This window comes from Dipteris shenzhenensis, chromosome 28 (genome assembly GCF_047967505.1).
Source record: "Dipteris shenzhenensis isolate YYH24624 ecotype China chromosome 28, Dip_SZ_1.0, whole genome shotgun sequence".
In the NCBI taxonomy this organism is placed as follows: Eukaryota; Viridiplantae; Streptophyta; class Polypodiopsida; order Gleicheniales; family Dipteridaceae; genus Dipteris; species Dipteris shenzhenensis.
In genome coordinates, this window is record NC_141623.1 from 14,456,571 (window position 1) to 14,482,166 (window position 25,596).

General features: G+C 42.7%; 2 protein-coding genes across 3 annotated transcripts in view; one reads left to right on the forward strand and one right to left on the reverse strand.

The window, feature by feature from the left end:
* Positions 1-2,353, forward strand: part of LOC147883223 (P-loop containing nucleoside triphosphate hydrolases superfamily protein) — a 96,926-nt gene extending 94,573 nt beyond the window's left edge. For both annotated transcript variants that reach the window (XM_087399888.1, XM_087399890.1), the window contains one exon: positions 1,860-2,353. In XM_087399888.1, the coding sequence (XP_087256014.1) occupies positions 1,860-2,051 (192 nt within the window). In that variant the 3' untranslated portion in view covers positions 2,052-2,353. The remainder of the gene's footprint in view (positions 1-1,859) is intronic.
* A 17,998-nt stretch (positions 2,354-20,351) lies between these two features.
* Positions 20,352-23,285, reverse strand: LOC147883224 (uncharacterized). The gene is made up of 2 exons (XM_087399689.1): positions 20,645-23,285; positions 20,352-20,554 (listed from the first exon to the last, which is right to left on the reverse strand). The coding sequence occupies exon 1, from the start codon at positions 23,119-23,121 to the stop codon at positions 20,857-20,859; it is 2,265 nt and encodes a 754-aa protein (XP_087255815.1). The 5' UTR covers positions 23,122-23,285; the 3' UTR covers positions 20,352-20,554; positions 20,645-20,856.
* Positions 23,286-25,596: the final 2,311 nt, after the last annotated feature.

Sequence of the window (25,596 nt, forward strand, 5' to 3'; positions counted from 1 at the left end):
ATCTTATCCCAGATTATCACCTTTACCTAGTCTTCTTCTACATTTGTGTGCATGGAAAAGTGTTTCTAATTTTGCTGTGGAGATAACTTTCACTTCCTTGATAGTTTCTTTGGCATCTTTGAACCTTCCATTCATATCTTTGAGAAAGACCTTTGCAACTTGTGCCCTCTCCTTCTGAAAACCCCAACTGTCATTGAAGAACTACTAGGCTGGAATGCATACATGAGCATAATGATTTCCTTAATACTTAGTACGAACTCCAAGATTGGTAAAGACGCTTCCCTTTTTGTTTGACTTTGACTTCTCCTAGCATATCTTCTTGTGTGTGATTGGCCCTCTCTATCTGACCATCTGATTATTGATGTTCACACATGCTCATTATGTAACCGTATTTCCAACTGACAAAAAATGCTTAAAAGGATTCTTGGTCAGTAATTTGAAAACTCTCTTGCATCTTGGTTAATCTATCTATGATAAGCTACACAAAGTAGTGCCTCCTTTGTGTCCTATGTAATCCAACTAAAAGATCCTTAGAAATACTTTTTGACTTGTCAAATGGGATTTCAAGTGGTTACAATAGGCTACCTAACTCGAGATGTTTTGATTTGTTAACTTAGCATTCGGAAAATACATAATATAGTCTTCGATGTCATGACTCATACCTGATGAACTTTTTAGGAGAACTTTTTAGGAGAGCATAAGTCTTCTACATATCTGGGTGACCATGGGTGTTGCATACATGGATTGCTGTGGCATTCACATAAAATTTGGTACATGATTTCTTAGACTGTACACATACTGCCATTATAGAATAGATAAGTATCCCCTACAATCTGCTTTTCCCATCTTGATCCTTCATTGACTTTAGAGATCACATCTTGGTGGCAGACTTAATTGGAGGGCATGACTAGAGTCACCCACATCAGATATTGTACCACCATACTGACACAAGTGGTCGAAACTAAAGAATAACGTTGGCATTAGGTAATGCATGTGTGGATCGTGTACCAACCAAATGCAGGGCCTCTTTTACTTACAGCCTTCCAAAATTCAGAGCAAAGGGCATTATGCTCACACTTGTCCTTGAGGACTATAGGCACGCAGATAAGGCCATAAGCACTATGCTCTTCTGTCTCAGCATAGTGTGTGGCTTCTTACAATGTGTTTTATGCTTCTCTTGTAATTTCCTGTAAGCCCTCTGATGATGTATTTGTTCTTTTGTTAAGCCAGCTGCCAGATATCCTTTAATTTTGTACGGGATTCACGATAAATAGCAATATATTGATTAAGAGACATGCTTCCCGTACATGACTTCTCCCATGCCTCTTAAGCTTTTTCGGGTAGAAGGTCCACCACTTCTGAGTCTAATCATGTAACGATAGGCTGGCTTCTCGTGCTACCTGGAAAGAGCATCTGTATGTTTCCAATTCCGATGTGTCCTGAGATCATATTTTCATCAACTTAGGAGTGCTGATTCTAGCATCTGGTTATGTCCTTATGTTAAGGAGCCTTTCCTTGGGCTGTTAGCCAAGTCAGAAAGTGGATATGCTGTACATTTTGAAGTTCTGTTATTGTGGTTGCATCATGTAGACATCAAAAACAGTATGCAGTCTTGGTCATACTGAGTTGTTCATTTACATGAAATGTGCAAGGCTCATCTGTATGGCATTCGGGCAGCTCAGCAGAATTGAATAGAATACCATCATCTGACATCACATCATCTGCTCATGGCATTGCTTCTTTTACATGATCTTATCTTGTTTTGGCTAGCTGGCTAGTCGTGCAGCTCTTGTTTATAGCCTCGGGACTGTTGTAGAGTGGCAGATTTACTATGTGCAATTTTGAAATGATCGTTGCAGGCAGGAATCTCCCCACTTGTTGCGGGGCAATTGAAGGACTATGCAAAGCAAAAGATGGTCAAGAAGCATGTTAATTCAGGGGAGAGCAATCGAGCAGGGTCCAAGATCGGAAAAGGCAGGAAAGGATTAGTTGTAATTGGCCAAGAAACCATTGAGCCTCTTGCAGCATTGAGAACGTCAACCTTACTGTAAATTATGTAATTATAATGAGATAAGTACTTTGATGCCTCCTTGAATATTAGTTTATCACAACACTGTGCAAGGCATCGGGGGTCTTTGGAGGTAAGGAGTATCTCTGGGTTATTTTAATATTGTTCAATCACTGTTACAATGCATTGTGCGTTAAGCTGTTCCAGCGACCTTGGCTTTACTGGGGATGAGGCTTGGGGAAAGCTCTAATAAACCAATGCTCAATGGCATGGCATAGGCTGAATAACCATTGAATTGCAATCTGTTTGTAATCCTGAATGATAATTCAGTTGCAAATCATAATAGCCTGTATGTGGCATCTCTCAATGGGCATTAACCTTGCCGCACTTGTACTTGTCCATTAGATCTTGTCAGTTGTTAATGCTCTAGCTATCTTTGGTTAGACAGATCCAACCAAAGTTTGTTTCATCAAATGTTGAAGAAGAACATGTTTCAGAACATTCGGTATTTGCATACTGAGCCTGTCCCTAACCCCCTGGTAGCCCTTCCCAAGTTCCTAAGAGACATAAAATTCAAATAACAAATTTCAAATTGTAGATCATACCAAACTTTACAAGTGAGCATTGAAGTTTGGACAATAAAGATTGCTTTCTAGAAGCTACATTCATCATTCAAATTTCACATTGCAATGTTGCATCATGCATGATCATTGAAATTTGATAATTGATTCATCATTCTAATTTCTAACTTCTAATTTTAGTACAATGCATGTCTTAAGCCTTATAGGTTGCAACTTGCAGCCTAGTAATCTACAGCCTAGGCAATTTCGAAATTCTAGAAGGAAGAAAAAAAGCTGCAAATTTGTATTTCATAACCACATACAGTTTGTATACCAATTAGATGGTGTCTAGATGATATATAGGCATGCAAAGAAAACAATCGACTTGCAAACTTTTGAGTGAATCATACTTGCGCTTCACATATGTATTTTCAGCACCAATCTCACTTTGTGATTCTTGACTTGAGGATGCCTTGCCACCAAGGAGACCTTACAACATGACAACTCGATACGCCGATTGACTACTCCCAAATGTTTTGGAGTGATTTAATGAGAACCCATGGGTTGATGAAAGAAGAGACTAGAGGCCCATTGGCGATGTGTATGCATTGCTAATCACATCATTAACTATGTCAATGTGCATTGGCACATAGTTGGAACTTGAAGCCATTAGATTGTGTTTTTGTAAGATGACATCTATCTCATTTGAAACAAGAACATGTGGACCACCTTCGTGGTGCTCTCCATGAGGTGCATTGTTAACATTATACACATGGAAGTTGAACATTCATGGTTTTTGATAGTGTTACTCCTTGTGGCCCCAAGAAGGGCCTTATCAAAATGGTTCTCTAATTTTTTGTCATTTTAAATAGTTACCCCTTAGAATCTTGATTAACTTCAATGTACAATAGTTCACAAATTGAGATTTTAAACTTTAGGAGATTCACAATTCCATAATCTAATAATTGAAATCACGTGAAGGTAGGGTTCTTTGTAGAGTTTACAAATATAAAATATAGAACCATAGATTTAGTATGGTTTGTGATGAGGACCATCTCTCCTACCATAATTTCAAGCCTTGGTCTCTATTTTTTCAGTCATACAAAGTTGTGCTTACAATATCAAGTCTTGAGAATGTACATACAACATACTCCAAAAGAGTGATCCGTCTTGAAACACAATGTCAATAATACAAAATTCCAAGAGTGTCCAATGGTATTGGTGCATCAAGTTTGTACAATTGAGTCTATAATAACAAATTCTAAAAGTGTAACTATCGATGTGTAAAGTCTATAGAACTTTTAAAATGGAACAAATCTAATTTATGCAACAAGTTATAAACATGACAACTATAAAATCCTCATGCCAATCTCTTATGTTTCTACAACCAAATACGAATAAAGTCTCATATGCATAGGTTAAAGAATACAAGGGATATCAAACATCTAAATCAATTTTTTTCAATGGAGCTCTTAACTTTTTTGCTTTTTGAATCCATCACCCACATTTCCTTGTCATTGAGTTCTTCAATGATTTTATTTTTATTTGTGTGTGTGATATCCATTAAAATCCATTCGCATGCATCTAAAGCAATGATCCATAGGTAAACATCTTTTATGGCCTCACTATTTTCCCAATATTTGTTTGGAAAATGCTCCCAATAGGACTCCATCAATCAAAATCCACCCACACCTTAGGATCAATGTTAGCAATATATAGATAGATAGATGTATATAGCATTACATATAGGCAAGCATGTACGTGCACACATGTATGTATGTATTTGTATGGATATGAAAGAGAAGATGACATGGGAGGTGCGTGTAGTTTTGTAAAATTATCTTGTTGCTTTAGTTTTGGACCTAATAGTGGCCTAGACGAAGACATCTGGTTGCCAATAATCATGGGATACCTTTTAGAAAATGACTTTGTCACCCTTCATGCCTATTATTATAGCAATTTGGGCCTTCTATTCACCTTAATAACTCCCGTCCACTTATGGGTAAATATATGGCCTTGTGATGATTAATGTCACTAAACTAATAAATTGTACATATTGTTGTTCATTCACTATTTATGTATCCTATTCTTATGTTAGTTTTATATTCTAGTTTATTGGTGTAGCTTCAATTTAGTAGATTGTCGACATAGAGTGTTGGCTCATGAAAGCTTATTTAATCTCTCTCCAAAAATATTATTCTAAGAAAATAGTAATTGAGTCCAAAATCCTTCATCTCAAACTTTGCATATAGATCTTTAGCAACGTTGTGATAGCTCCTTCCCCCCCCCAAACAAAACAAACATTCTTTCTTGTCACTATCAAGACATCTCCATATAGAAGTGATGTCTTCCCTTTGAATGTTGTAATAGCATGTATGATGTGAATATACAACTTGTGTTTTGCAAATGACCAAAATATTTTTCAATTTCGCTATACACTTTTGGGTAGTTATTTTTATCCATGCAAGCACTCCTTTAATCTAAAACTTGCTTTTTGTTGTCTTTTTCAATATATATGTGCTTGCATTTATATATCGCCATCTAGTAAACATTCAACGATTCATTCTTCATATCTAATCTATGATGGTTTCTAGTTACTTAAAAAATGGACTCGTACACACACACAGGTGTGCGTGCAAGCGTGTGTGCATGCGCGACTAGTAGGATTCTGTTAAATTGCAGCTTTGAGCTCCATAGCAACAGTTCAAAACTCGTCCTGTTGCAAAGATATATGAGGCATCCAACAGCCTGACTGTAAAATGTGGCATCAACTAATTCTCCTGCATCATGCATTGTGAGTTTCAGCCCCGGCTCCATAGGAGTGGCTATGGGCTTATAATCATGCATGTTAAATCTGTCCAAGAGTTTCTGCACATACTTGGACTGAGACATAACAGTGCCACGTCTCTCTTGAGAGAACTGGATCCCCAAATAAAAGTGAAGCAACCCCAAATCTGACATGTCAAAGTTGGTCTGCAAATCATTGAGGGTGCTCTCAGTAGGACTATTGTGTAGCCCCTTGCTGGTCAAAAAGGCATGAATCTTGGCATATCATGCACGAGGGGCTTGTTTCAGCCCATACAAAAGGGTATGATGCCGCCTTCTATGGTGTGAACGATGAGACTAATGGTTGACCTACTACACTGCTGCATCCAATCATTAAATGTTTTGTTGGCTTATCCATTCGTGAATGTGTGAAAGCAAGGGGCAATTGGACGGGGTTATCGAGTGTACCCATTTGGCTACATTTGAAAGGCAATCTCTCACGAAGCCACTCCAAACTCTCGAGAGGTGGCCCCTTATCCGATGAGTTGTCACTATTCATCCTCTCCAACTTAACACATCTAAAACCATCCCCCCCAGTCAAGTCAAACAACCTAAACCCCCTTATCCCCCCCTTATCACCCTAAACCCCCTTATCCCCCCCTTAAACTCATCCGAATTCCCTAAACCCCCCCAAACCCTAAATCCCTCTAAACCCCAAACACCTCGGGGCCTAAATCCCCCCTAAATCCCTTAAAACACCCACAAACCCTCCAAATTCTACCAAGCCCCCCAACCCCCCCAAAACCAAAACTCTAAACCCCTGTTTCATTGGTATTGGCATTGTATATACCAATGCCCATACTGACACTAATACTGACACATCTGCTATATATACTGACATTGATATTGATACCCATATGGACGGCATCGGGGGGACAAAACCCGTGCTTTTCGTCCCACGATGCCATTTGCATTTTCGTGCGTTCTCCTTCCTCACTTTTGCTTTCAGCTCGCAATTGCTCGCAACCTCGCAACCCTCCATCCTCCCTCCCCCTCCCACCTCTCCATCCTCTCCTACGTTCTCCCTCTCCACCTACAAGACTTGCTGTAGCTCCCTCTCCACCTCAAGGTAAGAATTCCTCTCTCTACTTCTATTTCAAGCTTTTTTTGTTTCTTTGTCTGTCTTTCTACCTCTCCTCTAGTTTCCCTTCCTCTTTTTTCCCTTCCTCTTTTTTCCCTTCCTTTCTCTAAAGTTTCTCTCCTCCTTTCCTTTTCTTTCTCTCAAGAAAAAAACAATACATGAAAAAAAATTATGAAATAGAGGAGTATGAAAGCTCTACCTCTTGTTTTTGTGCTTTGTCCTTGTTTGTAGGCTTCTCTTTGTCTCCTCAATCCGTTCCTTTGGAATGTTGCTTCTCCCAAACTCCTCGTTTCACTAATTAGTTTTCTTAAATGGTTAGTTTCCTCTCTTTTATAGGGCAATAAACACGAAACACGAAACTTTGAGCGGGATCATCTGGTGCTAAGACACGTACTTTCGAGGTAAGAATGTGCTTTCTATCTCTCCTATTTTTCTTTTCGAAAGAAACAAACTCAAGGTTCTCAAAAAAATGCATATACCTTTTTCAAACAACCCGTAGACTACACGAAAGCTTACAATGCATAGAATTCAACAAGCATGTTGATTCTCAATCTAAAAGAATTTCCACATCATATATTAGCATGCGCACAGGTCAACGACCTTGCTTCTTAGATAGCCACCTCACTTATTGACAACGTCACTGGTTTTTGGTCAAGAGTCAAACACCTTGTTAGTTTAGTCGCCTGCTAGTTTTGACATTTGTAAGTCAACCACTTGACTTGTTTTGAGTCAACAGTCAACCACCTCACTTGTTCGGATAACTACCTTGCTTGTTTGGGTCAACCTACAACCACCTCACTCGTTTTCAATCCACATTCAACCACTTCTTCTATTTGGTGAACCACCTCACTAGCTCAGTCAACTAGCCTCTCTAGATTGGTTAACAATTTTGCTAGTTTTGGTTAATGTTCATCCACCTTGGTGGTCTAGAGGTCCCTCTCCCAAGCTCCATCTCTGTCTAAATCAACCAAGATGTAGCCTATTTTGTCCTCTTTCGTGGCACCAAAGCATGAACGAAAACAATCACTCATGCTTGTTTTATAGGCTACTTACTAGAGCTGACCTAGAATGCAAAAACGGTCATAACTCGCCTAAATCACCTCTATTTGTTGGCACCAAACTCAGACATCTTGGTGTTTAAGCCATTTCTCAAATAAATCTTGCACAAAGAAGAAATCATTGCTTCAATCTTTTAGATAACTTGTATTATGTCGATTTTTTATCTTTACTAGAGCGTCAACATGCAGCTCTAGCTTTGGCTAAAGCCTTGTCTTGCCTTAAAGAATACCTTGCTGAAAGCTTTTGATGAGTCTAATCACTTAGAACCAATACTCCCCTACCTTTCGTTATACATGACCGTAGCCACTCACACCACTCAAATGTTCGAGCTTCTTGCTCAACATGGTACACTTCCACTGACAAACTTAAATAGAATCTCTCTCTCTCTCTCTCTCTCTCTCTCTCACACACACACACACACACACACAAACGTAGCACTACAAAACTCAACATAGGAGACAATAGAGCATCTACACAATGGATCTTGTACAAGTCTGCAGATGTATTCACCTTTGCAATGGAAGGAACAAAATAGGAGCTTGCACTCAGCTCTATATCATTGTCTCTCACAAAGGCATCTTGCTCTCAATCCACATATCTACCAAGATGGTAGGGAATCCCAATGGCGAGCCTTATCACTCGAGTTAAGTGGAGAAGCCACATGTCCCAACCTCTTCATTAGGTTAGTGGCTTCTTTAATCTCACTTTATAACAATGCACCATGCTGCTCACTTAATCATGTTGCTATTGCATCAAATTCCCTAGTTTGAAGGATTCCAATATCCTAATTGGAGATGTACTGTAGTAAACAAGCTAGCTAGTTCCTTTCAGCTTAGCTTCTTCTTTCTCCTCTTTTTTCTCATAGGAAATTATTTTATCCTTCATCTCTCTCTAGGCATCTAAGTGCCTTCACTGATGCCTTTATGTATCCACTTAACTTTTTGTACTCTTTCGTCTTGCTCTTTTAAGTCTACTTATCCAAAATAAATTTTGGATCTTCATCCTCTTCAATGTAGCTCAAGAATCAAAGTTAACGTAACATTAGTGTTTTACTCAAATATAACTCAGGTTACTTCTACTAAAGTCAAGCTCAAACAATCCTAAGGTGAGTTAACTTAATGTAAGGTCATTTAAACCCAAGGTTATTTAACATGGGGTTACATAATCTAAAACAAAGGTCTTTAGCTAGGTTAGTGTCACTAAACCAAGGAACTAACAAAACCTAGCCTAGAAGGATTAGTATGACCCTAAGGGTTACAACCTCAAATAACTAAGTGGTTATCATGTAAGTGGTGCACTCAATGCCACACACTCGTATAACCATAACCGTATATCTAGCCATGTACGAGCACACATGCATCACTACAAATAACAAGCACAAATGCATCAGCTGCACGGTAAAAATTGTGAATCTTGCTCAAATAAATACTAAAGGATTAAATTAATGGGATCATTCCAATTCCCGTAATAAATACTAAAGGATTAAATCTTATTATGTCAAAGGAAGAGGTTCACAAAGAGGCAGAGGAAATAGTTACTATACATCAAGCCAAAAAAATCAACAACAAACTGGACCAAGTATTCACATAGTCTTAGCAGACATCCAAACAATTATTAAGCATTCTCACATTCCATCAAAGTCCTACAAAGCAAAGGATAACATGAAATCCAAGAGGCAGATATTAATTTGACAAAGGTAGTTACCAAAAAAATGGACCAAAAAGAACATCAGGCAAGTGCAATTATTATGGCATACAAGGTAATTAGGCACTTAGATGTAGAAAAAGCAAAGGGACATTGCCAATAGTCAATACCATAGGATTTGTTATCATAGTAAACATGTAACACATTATGCCAAGATCAAATCATCCTTAAAAAAATCATATGCAACATCAAGTTCTTCTTTCTCAATAAAAACTAGTAGTAGACCCTCTTCATCTAAACAAACTATTTAGTGATTTAATTCAGTTTGTAGCAACCACATGACACATCAAAGAGACTCATTTTAAAAAATGTATTCCAACAAAAAGAATAATTTTTATGAGTCGCAATACTCCTCACAAAATAGAGACACTTTGAAAAGTCCCACTATAAAACCAAATTGGATCAACTAGCAATATCAATAATGCTTTATTTGTTCCTACAATGGCTCAAAATTCCTACTAGTTTGTTGCATTAAAAAAGGAGTTGTGAACATAATTTCAAACAAATTTGATTACAGAATCAAAGAACTATACAATTTTGACAAAGCCATAACACAAGGTGCTGAAGTTGGTACAACGATCAACTTACATCAGTACTATTTCAGAAAGCAATTGCAACTACAGATTAAAATACATATGCTTATTTACGCACCTTATGATACAATAGGTCTAGAAACCTTAACTTTAAAAGATGATTTATGTGAATCATGCAACATGAGTTAATGTACAACACACCTTACGGGTCCTCTTACGTCGAAGGGTGGCACATGGTCATGCCCTGCCATCAACCACTTCTTACATCAATTTTAGAGATTCAACTTACTCTAGATCATTCATTTTGACATTTGGGATATGATTTTATAAAATAATGCTTTATACTTTATCACATTCACTAATAATGACTCTCAAAAGACATGGATCTTTTTGAAACAAAAAGAGATGCACTTGATGCATTCATGAACTTGTAGAAACATAGAGGGAAAAATACATCCAAGTCCTTTGATGTAACAATGGAGGAGAATATAAATACATCGAGCTCAATGACTTCTACAAAGAACATGACATCAAAAGCAACCAAAAAGCGATTCAATCTTCTATAGAATGGAGTTGTAGGAAAAAAGAATAGAATATATGTAAAGTCATCCAAATGCATGCTTTAATGAGAATAAAATTCCTCTGATAGAGAAAGAGCATGGGCAACATTGATTTACTTAATGACCCATAGCCCAATGGCAATCCTGCAAAACATGACTTTAGAAGAAAGATTCATTTGAGGAGGAAACCATAAGGCCAAGAGGAATCAAATGGGAAGTCCATTAAAGGGAGTTATAGTACATTTTGGATTATTTTTTCCTCTTAGTTTTGTTAAAAAGAGAAACTTTTATATTGGAGTCGAAAGTTTGTATGCCACAATAAAAATAAAGGTTTGAAAGATTCGCCAAGATTTAAAACTTTTATGAGAAAAAATTCAAAATTTCACAAGGATTTACAACTTCTTCAAATTTCAAAAGAAAATACATAAAATTGTAACATATTTTATTAATATTATGAAACTTAAAACCTAGCTCAATAAACTTTTGCCAAGATTTTATATAAATATATAAGTACAGCTTCGATAAAAACATCCTTGCGAGTCTACACCACATATCCCATCAATGGTCTTTGTGCTCTGTTTTGTTCATCTTTAGCAACATTCATCTTGTTCATTAAGCCCCATAATCATCCATTTATTGTGTTGTAACCTCGAGTTCTAATTCAGCTTAAACAGGCTGCCATATGGGCAGCACACCTCAGTTCATACCTGGCTGTGAGGGGTTGTGAATGAGACTCAGGACTGTACGGATCTGCCACGCAGAGCCTGCAGCAACAATACGAAGCCTAGGGCAATGCAGGTACAGGTCCGGAATGACCCGGAACAGAAGGCGCACAGGTAACAGCATGTTGGCAGGAGATCACGGTCTTGCAGAGGCCTGCGCTAGGTCTGCAGCCCTTCAGCCCCCACTGGATCCCCTGGATGGTGGCCCACATATGCTGCTCTGCTCCTCAATCTGCTGCCTGAAGTGCTGCCTCAGTGGATATTCAATGAGCCCCCACGGGGCTCCTTTTATAGGGGCTGAGAGCCCCTAAATCAGCCGACTGGCGAGCCCTAGTGGGCTGACCTACTAAACCGACTCACAGCCCTATGCATGGGTCTGTGGGGACCCTATATTGGTCTGTATGCTGGCCGACTAGTTGGTCAGCCAAGCAGCCAGTCCAAGCCCTATATAAGGGCAAGGGGACTGCCTATCAGCCCCTTTCCATGCTGTTCCTGGCCACTTCAGTGCCCTGCACCTGTCCCTCTCTCGTCGACCTGTTCCAGGCCTGGCTGTCTTTCAGAGCAGCAAGAAGCAGGGATCGAGCCACAGTGACAAAGCCTACTGAAGCTCAGCGAGGAGCACGCAGACTTAGGGATCTACAAGTGCCACGGAGGTCGTAGGACAACATCTTCTGGTAAGGACAGAGGACCACGATTTGGTGGTACTCTTGACTCCCTTTGTATTGTGTCCTTTTGGATGGAAATACATTTTGTTGGTTGTATATGTCTCTTGGAGCATTGACTATTTACTAGCTTGCACATGTTTGATGAGCACACAAAGTAAAGAAGTCGTGATTCCACCCCCAACTCCACTATGAGCTCCTGGGCTATTCTATCAGTCCTCTATTGTGTGCATGCCCTATATTGTCATTTCTAACACATGGTCAATGTCGTAGGTAACTATAACTTCATGGCCATATCACTGATAACTTTAATGATCGGAAAGGACCAAAGCTTTGATGTGAGAAATTCGGGAAGTTCTTCCCCACCTGCTTAAGCCTTTTCTTCATGATCCAAAGATAAACCCACTGCCCTCCTTTGTAGCCCACATCACACCATTGTTTGTTGGCTTGCATCTGCAGGGCCTCCTGTGGTTTGGCAATGCGGTCTTCTACGGACTCCAAGATCTGCTCATATGAATGTGATACAGTCGGCCTCGTACACCTTCTTCTTGTCGAAGGCTGCTTCATAGGGAGTCCTACCTACACTGGTGGAATAGGTGTCATTCAGGATCTAGATGAATCTAGGAACATGCCCAAATTCATCCTCTAAAAATACAACACATAGTGCAGTTTCAATCTCACGATAGTCACCCATAAGATTGAAAACCATAAACTCCATCACACATAGCGAGAACTAGTTACTATGACATCCCCACTGACATCATCAGCGCCCAAGAGTGGGTGTAGACCATAGTACAAACATATGCTCTCACACATACAAATTCACACACCCACACATACTTGAGCATCCATTTATACAAAGGTCTTCGTACTAAGGTTCTATCAGCCATGACAAAGGCTAGCACTAAAGGATACCCCTATACCAATAGTAGATACTGCTCCCAAGATTGTGCATCTGCAGCATAGCATTTCAGAGCATTGAAGGCCACCTGGTTGTAGATCTTGGTTTGGCCATTGTACTGAGGATGCAAGCTGCTAGAAAAGCTGAGATTTGTACCAAAGTTGCTGAAAAGGGCTCTCCAAAACTAAGTGCTGAACTTGGAATTCCTATTAGACACAATGATATGCGGCATACCACACATCGGATACCAGCATCTGAGGAAGACTCAAGCTATATCCTGTGCATCAATGGTACCCCTGCATGCACTGAGCATGACAAATTTTTTGAACCTGCCCACAATGGTCCGAACAGTAAAATCCTATCCACACAGAATATGTTTCCATGCTTATTAGGCATGGATCAGTGCTAACAGCTCCTTAGCTCGGCCGAAACTTCAGCTTGCATCCCTCAAATGCAACTAGATGACCATTCAGCTCCAAGACTGCTCCTATGGTCACTGGTGTAGTCACTAGCATCGGTCCAAACATCAAAGGGCTCATCTCACCAAGCCAATGCAAGGCATGGAGCTGTGGTAACTGCTTCCTTCAATTGGGCGAAGGCTGAAAGTGCTTCTAGAGTAAAGTGAATGGGCTGGTTCTTGGCCTTTACCCCTTGTAGTAGAGTGGTGATGGGAACCGCAATCTTTGCCATGTCCTTGATATGTTTCCTGTGTGCTTGACAAATGTCAAATGCCCATAAACATGCGGAACTCCTGGGCTATAGTAGGCACCTCTCGCTCCACAATGTCCTTCACTTTCGCTGGGTCCAATCGAACACATGTCGGAGAGATGATGTAGCCCAAATATGTACATCCTTCAAAAAGAGACTGCTCTTCTTGGCATTGATGTACAGCTGATTGTCCTTCAAAAGCTGAAGAACCTATTGAACATGCATGACATGCTGTGAGGGATCTTTGGAAAAAATGATAATGTCATCAAGAAAGACAAACACACTATTACCAATAAGAGGCTTGCAAATCTCAAGCATCATACGATTGAAGGTTGCTGGCACCGTCGTGAAACCAAAGGGCATCACAAGGAATTCGTACTAATCCTTCTCCGTGCTAAAGGCTGACTTCGGAATATCTAGCTCGTGAATCCAGATCTAATTGTATCCACTCTTCAAATCAATCTTAGAGTACATCTTGGCCCCATTAAGGCGCTCCGAAATGTAATCCATCCGCAACATGAGAAACTGATTCTTCACTATCAGTTTGTTGAGTGCACACTGCACGGCAATCCACACACATCCTGGTAGTGCTATCCTTCTTCACAAAGAGGATCGAGGCTACATCCGGAGAATTACTTGGGCATGGGCATATGAAACCACTCCGCAACAACTTTCTCTAGCTATGTCTAAAGCTTCTCCTCCATCTACTTGCTGAGACTGTAAGGATGCTTGCTCAGGGATAATGATCCAGGAATGAGCTCAATGCGGTGGTCCTCTAGCCAAAATTTGTGGTAAGGATGAGGGAATGTTACGGAAATTATATTTCTGATATACTTGCTTTGGACATTATTATTTTAGTCAAGTGTGACTATGGCAAAAGTACTCCATAGGAGCGCACCGGACGCGACGGGGGTCCTAGTGGATACTTGGTGTGGTTAGTTGGGAACGCCTGACTAGCTTGTGTTTTACCATGCTAGATGATCGGTATTGTGGGTGATTCCATGTTAATACTAATGTCGCTAGTGTTATTGGTGTTGTGCTTGATTATTGTGCTTTGAGCGCGGTTATGTTGGGATCGGTTGATTCAGTGATTCGTTCAATCGATTGTTAATAACTAATGTAATTAGCGGCTTGAGTACAAGTGATGGAACTCATAGTGAGGATTGGAGTTAGTGCGAGGATAACGATCGAGGTGTCGCACAGTGCATTATATATGGCCATGGGCCAATTTTGTATTTGCTTTATTATTGCAAGTTTGAGCAATATATTTTGTAGTGGACATAATTTATTTTTGGGCCCTAAGATGGCTATGTAAAGCAAATCCCTCATTTTGGAAGAGAGGGATAATTTTGGCTCCTTGGTGCTTTTATGAAATATCATAAATACTCTGGATGAGGAAGCGTGAGCCACCCATCTAGGGGGGGGAGATTGTACCCAATCTGTTGTCGCTTTCGTGGTGTGATTGTGTTCTTCTCCTCCAATTGATTAAGTGGTGAATTTGTGTGGAAGAGTTTACCTTTTGGTTTTAGGAAGGCTCAATGTGAGGAAGATATCTTGATACTATTATAGTAGTGCTTCCTGGGGAGTCCTAACTGGAGTGGCTACAATGGTCGAGTTGAGGCAGACCACATACACTTCACCACCTTGGCAAATCTCTCAAGACATCTATACTGCTGAAATCAAAGGTCGAGGCAAAGTATCCTTAAGCCAAGGAACGAACTTACCCCCATGGCCTGGGATTTTAAGATCCAAGCCTTGGTTCTAGTAGTCTGGTCCAACCTCAAATTGGTGTCACCATCGTGCACCCAAAATGATATACGTTGCCCGAGTTGGAGCGACCCTGAGTGACCAGCTATCTACCCATCCTCACATCCTCCATGTTGCTCTCCATCTGCTATCCCACGAATGCACCATTCAAGGCAATGGTATCCATCGAGGTGAGAGTCGACCGGCCTGCTTGGCCAATTTGGTGGAGATGATATCCTCCGAACTTCCTAAATCTACAAAGACGACCCACCGATCTGGCTGAAAACTGGAACATGGTAGGAAACGTATGCGGCTCCCCGTTTTGCTGATCTCCAATTTTCTCGATGACCACGGAGGTTGTCTTCGTGCAGAGTGAGAGTGTTGATGAACCACTTGATGTGGCTCCTTCTGCCTGGAGCTTCTTGTGGCCCTGCACATGACAATAGAAACACCGGTTCTCTTTGGCATAAGTCGCTCAGGTTGCTAAATCCAAGAAACCGCCATTGCCGTTGCAGTCTTTCGTCCTCCAGTTCTACTTAGGTTGCAAGTCCCCAAGCTTCTTCCCACCATCTTTTAGCGTGGTGGAGTCCTCTAACTTCTTGCAGTGGGCTGCCTTGGGGCCCTGAACCTTGTGCATGAGCTCAAAGTACTGGGCAAGCTCATATGCACTCTCATAATCTCGTGGCCTAAAACTTTGTACATACCATTGGATATTTGTACACAAACCATGGAGAAACTTACCCAGCTTTTCGTGTTCTTCCTATTACAACTGAATAAACACCTGCGTAAACCTATTGGCGTAGTGGTTTACTAACTCGTTGTCCCCCTCACACGTTTTGAAGAATTAACTCTCCAATCTATCCAAGTACTATGGTGGTAGGAATTGTCCTTTGAGAACTTTGTCCACCCATAATGAGGTGTCTCAAGGTTTGCATCATAATGGTCCTTCTACCACTTGTGCCATCATGTGATTGCCTCGCCTGTGAGGTGCATCAATGCAAGAATACACCTCGTTGTCTCTCGTAGGCATAACTAAGAAATAACTCTCCAACTGGTTGACCAAAAACAACAATAGGGGTTTGGTCTTACCATTGTACCAAAGAAAGTTGAGCTGCCCAAGGAATGAAAATTTGCTAGGTTGCGGAACTCTCTTTCCTCGTCTCCCTATTGGCAGCATAGAGAAATGAGGAGAAAAACGATCACGTTCTTCCTTCACCTCCCAAGATGTGCACTCTCTGAGCTCCCTGGCTTCTCGAGCCTCGCGATTGCGCTCTTCCTTGGCCTCCTCAGCTACCCTGTCGCACTCTCAAGCTGCCTGCTCATGATCCTCCCATGTCTCCTTGTGATGAAGCATTCGTGCAAAAAGGCTCTGTGACTGCTCCTGCTGCATCTGCATCAAGACTACCATGGCGGCAACTCTTACTGGGGCCTCTACAACCGGGGGTGCTGGCGTTGTAGGATCAATGAAAACTGTGTCATCCTCCAAACTAGGGTTGGTGTTTGTCATTGGTACTCATGATTTCCTTTTCGGATCTTGTTTGTGGCATAAAAATGGTTGTCCCTGAATGAGATTCACTATCTCTGAAAAATAAATGAAGCTCTGATACCAATGTAGCAAGGAGAAGACCAACTCACTCTCTCTCCTACTAACTATTGACAGGATAGAGAGAGAAACTGAGAGGATCATGCACTCACAAAAACACAAGTGGAAGCGTTGAGGGGAGTGTGAGAATCTGAGGAGGAATTGGGGTCCTCCGAAGAAAGAAAATAAACATATAAAATGTATGCCCAAAGGGTTGTATAAAGAAAGGGGGAAAGTATTGTATGGAAGGAGAGAATCCTTCACTGCAAAAGAGAATGGAGATATATTGTATGGAGGGAACAAGTCCCTCAATTTACAGCTGCAACTTAATGGCTGCTTTGATATAGACCCTACCGCTACTATCCAAGCTATGAAGCCTGGTCCTGAAGGGAATCTGTAGATGCCGTAGAAGGGAGCTGGACTGCTGCTACCTGCCTGGCTTGATCCTGTCTTGAAGACTACTGCTAGCTGGAGGTAGATCTGCCCTAAATCAGACCTGGAACTGGATGAGATATCAGGGCTTGAGGGCTTCCTTTTAGAGGGCCCCTGAAATGGACCAAGTAGATCCCTATACCGACCGAGCAGACCCCTAGAATTGTCTCGACCAGACGAGCCGACCTGGCCCTAAATGCCAATTGGCTGGCTGCCACATGGCGCTGTCGCGGCACCCTGCAGTGCTGCCTATTGGCGCAATCGCAGCTGCCATTAAGTCGCCAATTGCGTAGCCATAGCTAGCATGGCCACGGGCTACAAATGCCCGTGACAGAAGAGCCATTGTGTAACAAAGATGCTTTTGAGAGAAAAGATTGGATGGATGCTATGAAATCTGAGTTGGATTTAATACATCAGAATGGCACTTGGGAGCTGTGTCACTTGCTAGAAGGCAAGCGTTCTATAGACACTAAGTGGGTTAACAAACTCAAAAGGAAGGTTGCTATAAGGCCCATCTTGTTGCACAAGGCTCAGCAGCAGAGAATTAACTCTAAGGAGACTTTTGTACCCACGTCATGCATGATGACCATTAGGTGCGTCATTGTTGGAAGGGTCACCTCCCTATCTATAAGCCCCCGAATGAGGAGATCATGGGGGAGGGAGACTTGGGGCAAGATCTGCCCAGAGAAAAGAGAGAAAGGGGGCTGTCACATGGGCAGCACTTCACAGCAAAACAGGGCGGGGTCATCCCAAGGCAGAGGCACAATTTGGTGAGATATGTGGGCAGGGTTATGACCTGCAACAGGACCAGCAGATAGCGACTGGTTGTTGGCAGGATTAGGGCCTGCAACAAGGCTGCCACATAGTGGAGGGTATGCAGTCCACAAGAGGGCTGCAAAGGGGCAGTGCCCTGCCCTTAAATATTGCTGAAGCTAGCTGGTCAGCTGGCCAACCATGTCGGCCAGCACACAGCCCCACAAAGGGTCCCCACAGCCACATAGAAAGGGGCTGGTGGGTTGGTTGGAGGACAGATAGCGGCCGGCCATTATGGCCCTGCTGGTCAGTTATTTTGGGGCATCCCTTGCCCTATAAAAGGGACCCTTGGGGACTCATAACACATCACCAGGGCAGCCTTCACGGAGCTAGTTTGGAGCAGAACATATCCAGGAGGACCAAGCCTGAATGTGTACTGCAGACAAAGCTAACAGAACCTCCCCCACACCCCAGGGGGATCATAAAAGTGGGACCTCCAATCGACACTGGTACATAACTAATTGCAAGACAATAGGGGAGCTGTTAGCACCACAAGGTGCCACAATTTCGCCAGTGTGCACAAAGTGCCACCTAGCTGCTGAGCTCCCCTCCCACATGCCATCAAAAGAGAGAATTGACTGAAGGCAGAGAGGGAGAGGGCTTCTAGCCTTATATACCCCGTTCCCCAAGTGCACCCACCCAATTGAATGCCACTTGTCTTCCAGCACCACAGCTATAGCTAAGGCCCCCTAGACTCTGCATTATATTAATGCACATTAAGCACCATAGGGCCCCATGAGAGCGATGAAGGCTATGTCCCTTTATCCCCCCCCAGGTCAAACCTGACCATAATCAAACAGTTGACCCACCCACTTTGACACATGCACAGTCACCAGCCGATTTTGGGCGATACGACCTATCCTTCATCAAGGCACATCAGTACCAACCAGCTGAACCCTGCAGCAATAGTGCTGCCATAACTGCACACCAGCCACCAGATCCACCTGCCATGCGGCGCCGGTGTCAGCAACAAATAGGAGCCATTAGCTCTGAAAACATATTGGCACCAACAGATGCCACATGTCCACACTCAGGGGCACATGCACAAAGTGCCACCCAAGCTCCCCTTCACATGGCATCAAAGGAGGGCCCTGCCCGAAGGCAAAGGAGGGAGGGGGCTTCTACCCCTTATATACCTCCTTCCACAAGTGTGTACCCACTAAATGTGGGGGCCCTTGTGCATGGTACTGATAGACCTAGGACCTTCAACTGATGAAATGTTCTACCGTATTCAGATACCACATCCAATTGTAGAAACATGATCACTTTTCATAAAATATAAATAGAATACAAAAAAATTCACGACACTCACATGGTGCTAGTGATGTTTAGATTTTTCATTGTGAACAAACAAAAAAGACTTTCGCGAGTACAATTGTGAGCTAAGTAAATAATCTACATGATACAGAAAGGCCTATACCAGGTCAGGTGTGCTACATGAAAAACATTTACAACTTTCTAGCATATGTTACATAATGACCGTTCCTGCTATTTTAAGCGTCTGACAAATGTGATATAAACCATTACATCATCACATAAATAGCATGCAATTTTCAAATCTTAACCAAAAAGATCCATAGGACACTACCTGTCACATCTCTCCATGTTCCCAGGAAAAACAGAATAAATACAAGTATCAACATGTCTTCAAGTAAAAGTGCACAAGAAGTAAAGTTATTAACCTTGTGATAGTCACCATCACGTTAAAAACAATCACATAAAAGCAAACAAGCAGGAGCATGCCCAAACTCATCAAGTAAAAGCATGCAAACTGTGCAGTTATTGATCTCATAACAGTCATCATCAGGTTAAAACATCAAAACTTAATTGTGGCAATGGTGAGGGTTAACAAATTTGGCGTCCCCACCAACATCATCAGCACCAACAGTGGATGCAGATCATAACCATATGGTCTCAGGTATTCATAGAGTACTTGTCAGAAGTCTGAACCAACTCAGTCATCAATGAAGGCCAGCACAAACAGAGAAGGCTATTCAGAATGTAGTATACACCTAGATGAATCCGAGAACATTCCCAAACTCATCCTTTAAAAACACAACATAGTGCAGTTTCAATCTCATGATAGTCACTCACAAGGTTGAAAACCATAAACTCCATCATGCATAGCAGGGACTAGCTACTATGACAGCACAACATTAACTTCTACAAAACAAAGATTACTGGGCAAAGGACCTTAGAAAAGGTCCCTGATAGAGCAATGCATCTCAAAAATCGGATAGAAATATGTATCACAAAAACACTTCACACGGTGAAACTGAAGGTGAGCAAAGCTCTGTCGATAATATATGGTGGGCTAGATTAACTTGCATGCGTTTTGCTGAAGCTTCACATAGTTTATCGACAACCAATGTACAAACAGAATGGCAGATCTTCTTCAGACCCTACATGCCTATTCCACAAAACCGGTATCCCTGTTCCCATCCCCAGATGGCATTCAAAAACAAGAATTCAGTATGCCTCCCTTCTTAAATAAGTTAAACAACCCATACATGCATAGTTTTGTGCACTCTACTGGAACAGCTGCAAAGGTGTGTTTCATCCCTGCAAGCTATAAGATCTGCATTTCAATTTTGGTTCAAGGCACCCTGCACTTTGAGTTGTGTAGTGCATGCTCCACTTCTGGGCTTCACAATGTCCTTTCAACAGAAACAGACGAATAGCTAAGAACCTCTTGCAACATGACCTACAGCTGCAAACTAGAGTCAAATTTGATAAAGTGTGATTACCATCGTCAAGAATGCAGTATTAGGTGCAAGAGTCATATTATGACAGTCCTGGCTCCCCAGCAAGTTTTTTGGTTTTGAACCCTAACAAGATTCCACATCCCTTGCCTAGCCATCCGCTAACCAGATGAGTCAACAAAACCTTTGATGAAGCCCTCCACAACCTGCCAAGGACTTGTCTTCAATAGAACTTATTTCCTTAACTAAGGAATAACTTATCTTTCGTTTCCCATACGCCGCCTCTTCACATACTCTTCTCTGGAACGTGGGTGTTTCTCCTCTTCTTCGTCTTCTTCTTCTTCATCTTCTTCCACCATCTGAATCTTGTTCCTTGTCCTTGCTAATTTCTCCCTTTCCCAATCATCATCCTTCACACGTTCTCTTTCCCTCTCCCTCTGATCCCTATGTCCATCTCTCTCCCTATGACGCTCCCTCTCCCCATCTCTGTCATCCCGCCATCTTCTCTCTGACAAATCTCCATCTGTGACCCTGTCCCAGTCTTTGTCCCTGCCACCACTGGCTCTGCCTTTCTCATAACCAATCTCATTGCCATATCCATACTCTGAGCCTCCTATGTCATCGCCATAGCTTGCCTCCCTGACCCTTCTATTATGATCCTCTGTGCCCCATCCACTTAAACTTGCATCACCCCATAAACCAGTTAGAGAAGCATCCATACCACTTCCGGTCATCATTCCCATTCCATTTGTAGTGGCATTTCGACTAAAGAAAGCAGGATTGACATGGGGAGCAACCCCTGCGATGGCCCCAGGTCCCATATTAGGAAATGGAGGGACCATACCTGAAAAATGTGGCCCTGGTAAAACATATCCTCCATACGTAGGACCACCTCTACTCATAGGAGGACCATAACCCTGATCATAACCCTGTCCCATCATCCCCTGTGGCATAATCATCCCGGATGGATGGCTGCCCATTGGACCAGCAAGCCCTTGACCATATGCAGTGCCTGGTCCACCACCATTTCCACTCATTCCCTTATTCCCCATGCTAACTTTGCCTCTCGTAGGTCCACTATAACCTCCTTTGCTACCTATACCCTGTCCATGGCCACCTCTGCCACCAGCTCCCATCCTTCCATAGCCCCGTGCATTGTCCCCACCTTGGTAGGGGGGTCCACCCCGATTACTTCCACCACTGTCATTCATTACTCTCCTTGATGGGGGATAAGCCTGTTGTGCCTGCAGTTGTGCCTGAGCTTTATTGACCTGAGCAGTTCCCATCTGCATAACTGTCCTAGGATCTGCAAATGCAACCAAGCATGGGCGCCCATGGAATTTTGTGCCATTCATCCCTTCTTTGCACGCAGCAGCCGCAACTCGATCGTAAAACTCAACCTGGCAGTAGCCTTTGGATTTCCCACTCGCCCTCTCCTCGAAAAACTTTATGTTCTTGACACTACCAAATTCTGACAGGGCAGCCTCAATTTCTGCATCTGTTGTCCACCAGTGCAATTCTCCTACGAAGAGCATTGAGCCTCCACCTCCATCTGAAGTGTGGGATTGCCCACCATGCCTAGTTGGGTAATCATTTACAGCAGCTGATGAAGACTCCCTGTTCCCTCCACCCTGAGAAAGCCTGCCTCCCCCTCCAGAACCTCTCCCTCCATCTGGCACTCTTCCAGCACCTCTTCCCCTAACATTGAAACTTCCAACCACCTTAGTCGCTTCCCCGGTCAAAATCTCTTCTGCCATGTTATTTCCTTCATATTCTTTCCCGTTTCCCATATGCGCAGCGCCCGAGGCTTGAGCAGACACAAGTCCATTTCCTTTGACAGCTCTCTCCTGTGATGGATAATTTGCAACTGGTGCCGTTCTATGTTCCACACCGCTGCGTACAGAATCCGCCTCGTCCTTTACCCTCAAAGGTGTAGTTGCTCGCTCAGGGGTCCCTGCCACTTCCCGATCCTTCTCATCCTTTGGTCTGACAAGAATTACAGGTACTGAAGCCTTTTGTTGTCCTTCGAGACCATAATTCATAGTCGTAAGGGTTTCAGCTGACCTAGCAGTCCCGGCTTGCTTACTGTCGAGGTCATCGATTGGATCGTCTTTTGGTCGGGCTAAAGGAAATGCGTTTCTTTCTTCTTGCCTTTTTTGATTCGGACTGGTCTGCGTCTCCTCGGGACCCCGTTGCACTGAAGTAGGCAGCGCCTGTAAGTTCTCCTGATTGGTACCATACAAAGAAACATCCCCACTCCCCTCTACATACGCTTCCTCCTCCTCAAAGTCACCTTGAAACCCCTCTGCTCCCTCCACTTCTCTCCTCTTGGAGATCTCAGCCGGGGGTTCGAAGTACCCGATGTTGACATCGTCGTAGAGGTCTTCGTAGTCTTCATCCTGCAGCATTTCCTCGTCTGCGAAAGAAGAGGCGTCTCCGGCGGGCTGGAAAGAAGAAGGGACGCCATTGTGGTCACCGAGCTCCTCTTCACCGTAGTCGAGTTCATCTTCGCGGGTGTCCATAGGTCCAAAAGGCAAATTGAGCGAAGAAAAAGCTGAGAAACAAGAGGGAGCTAGGGCAGGAGAGAATGGAGGTGGAGGAATGGAAGGAATGAGGGAGGGATGGTAGATCCGAGCTGATGAGGATGGAGCTGCAAGCTCATCTCCACGCCATAACCTTACATGCCTTCATTTTGACTGTAGCAAGAACGCTATAACCATCAACAAAAACACCACACGTTTCATTCGTCTCTCCGCCCGTGTGGATTGCTTTTTCACACGCCCGCCCCACACACTCACCTAGATTGTATCGTCTCCAAAAATATAATCAAACTAGCGTGTAGTACGTCGCCTCACCCCGCGCGCACACACATGGCCGCGCATCCCTGCTCCCGCTACATCAGCCAGAATGCCAAAAAATGCAAACTTGTCCCCACTACTTGCCATCCTCTCGGCATTCCGCCCCACAACTGCTGCAACCATCGATTTTTCCCTCTCCAACCCGGCGTTTCGGGGCTACATATCTCCCAGCCAATCCTATCGCGCTGGGTTTTGTAGGTTTCTTGTCCGCTTCTCATGGTTTTTGCGGGTTTTTTCAGATGCGCAATGCGCAATATGGTTTAGCACCTCTCTCACCTCCGCCCACAAATGCTACTTGACTAGTCTATGGAGGCGAGTGGGAACGGGCTCTTGGGCTGCCAATCCTCAAGTCACGGGTTCAAATCTTCGAGGCCAAGCCTGGTGTCCTGGCTTGTGATTGGGTGCTTGTGTGTGGTGTGTGTGAGTTAACCATGGCTGTTGACCCTGTGCCCACCGGTCCAAGGTGAGTGCCCCTCGATCGGACCATGGGTGGGTGCATGTGGGGTTCGTGTGAACAAAAACAAAGCCTCCAAGGCTTTGGCTTAGTGGTTGTTTTATTTTTTGGAGCTCATCTACTCTTAGGTACCTATTTAAGTTTTGTTTGTTTTGCTACACATACAGGGAGACAGACATTACACACACACACACACACACACACACACATATAATACATACATACACAGATACATATACATATGTATGTACGTATGTATGTACGTATGTGTATATGTATATGTATATGTATATGTATATGTATATGTATGTGTATGTGTATGTGTATATGTATATGTATGTGTATGTATATGTATGTGTATATGTATGTGTATATGTATATGCATGTGTATATATATCTATGTATCTATGTGTGTGTATGTGTGTGTGTGTGTATTTACCAAAAAAAGTATGTGTGTGTGTGTGTGTGGAATCTATTTACTTATTTATTATATTTTCCCTTCCACTCCTTTGCTATTTTTGTTAGAACTTTTAAAATTAAAATAAACAAATAGAAAGCAAACTATTTTTTAAATAATGATAATAATTATTACTTTATGTTTGCATGGGTACGTCATTTGTTTTCTTAAATGTACGTTGGTTTGTCTTTGTCCATTGGTGTTAGCATTAAGTTTTAGCGTAAGGTTCATCTCTTCAATGGGTGGCATAGCCAACTGCCCATCACAATCAAACATCTGGAGTTCCCACATTGCATCATCAGGTGTAAGCCTCTCCAATGCCATTTCTGCCATCATCTTCTGACCAATGCGTGTTGAAATGTCATTCAAAAGTGCATTGTTAGATGGACACCCAAATTGAAATAATTACAAGCATACAAGGGAAACCTCACCATTTTGTAGATCAACCAACCAAGGGAAAACATGGTTAGATGTGCAAGCCAATATTTCCAAGCATGGTCTTGCTTGTGATGGAGAATCCATTGTACCCTCTTATCTTGCTACCATTTTCTTTTTTTTAAGGCTTTTTTATGATCTTGTAAAATGTCTTGTGCCATTGCCCAATCAATGGTTCTAGCTTGACATGCAACATTTATCAATGATTTTGACTTGACATGCGACATGATTCTAGATGCCTTTTTTTGCATCCTCTAGCTTGCCTTTTATGTGTGCCCTCTTCTATGATTCTCCCTTACATGCATCCACGTAATGCCTAAGTGGCCCTTCATTAAATTGAAACTTAAGGGAAAATTGTGATAGGATCCCAATATTGAGGTATGGTGTGATGGTCTAGAGGGGCTCATGCAAGAGGTAATAGCAATAACTCCAATATAGGACCCCCTCGTCAGTAGAAGGGGGTATTAATTAATTTATGTGTGTTTGGGGGGCCGCGATGGTAATTAACCTAAGCCATTCGGGGGCCAATTAATTAATTGAGGTGTTGGTGGCTTCTTCGAGAGGCCATAGAATCTCAAAACTTCTGGCCGTGCCTTATAAGAAGAATGGGGGGGCAGTAGAGTATAGGCAAGGGGGGCTGTGAAGCCCTCCCAATACAAGGAGGAAGAAGGGGAGGGGGGGGAAGAGAGGAGTGGGAAGGAGGATGCAGGGGCAGAGGAGTGGGAAGAAGGAAGGAGGAGGGAGAGAAGAAGGAGGAGAATTGGGGAGGAGGAGGGAGGAGGAGGAGGAGGAA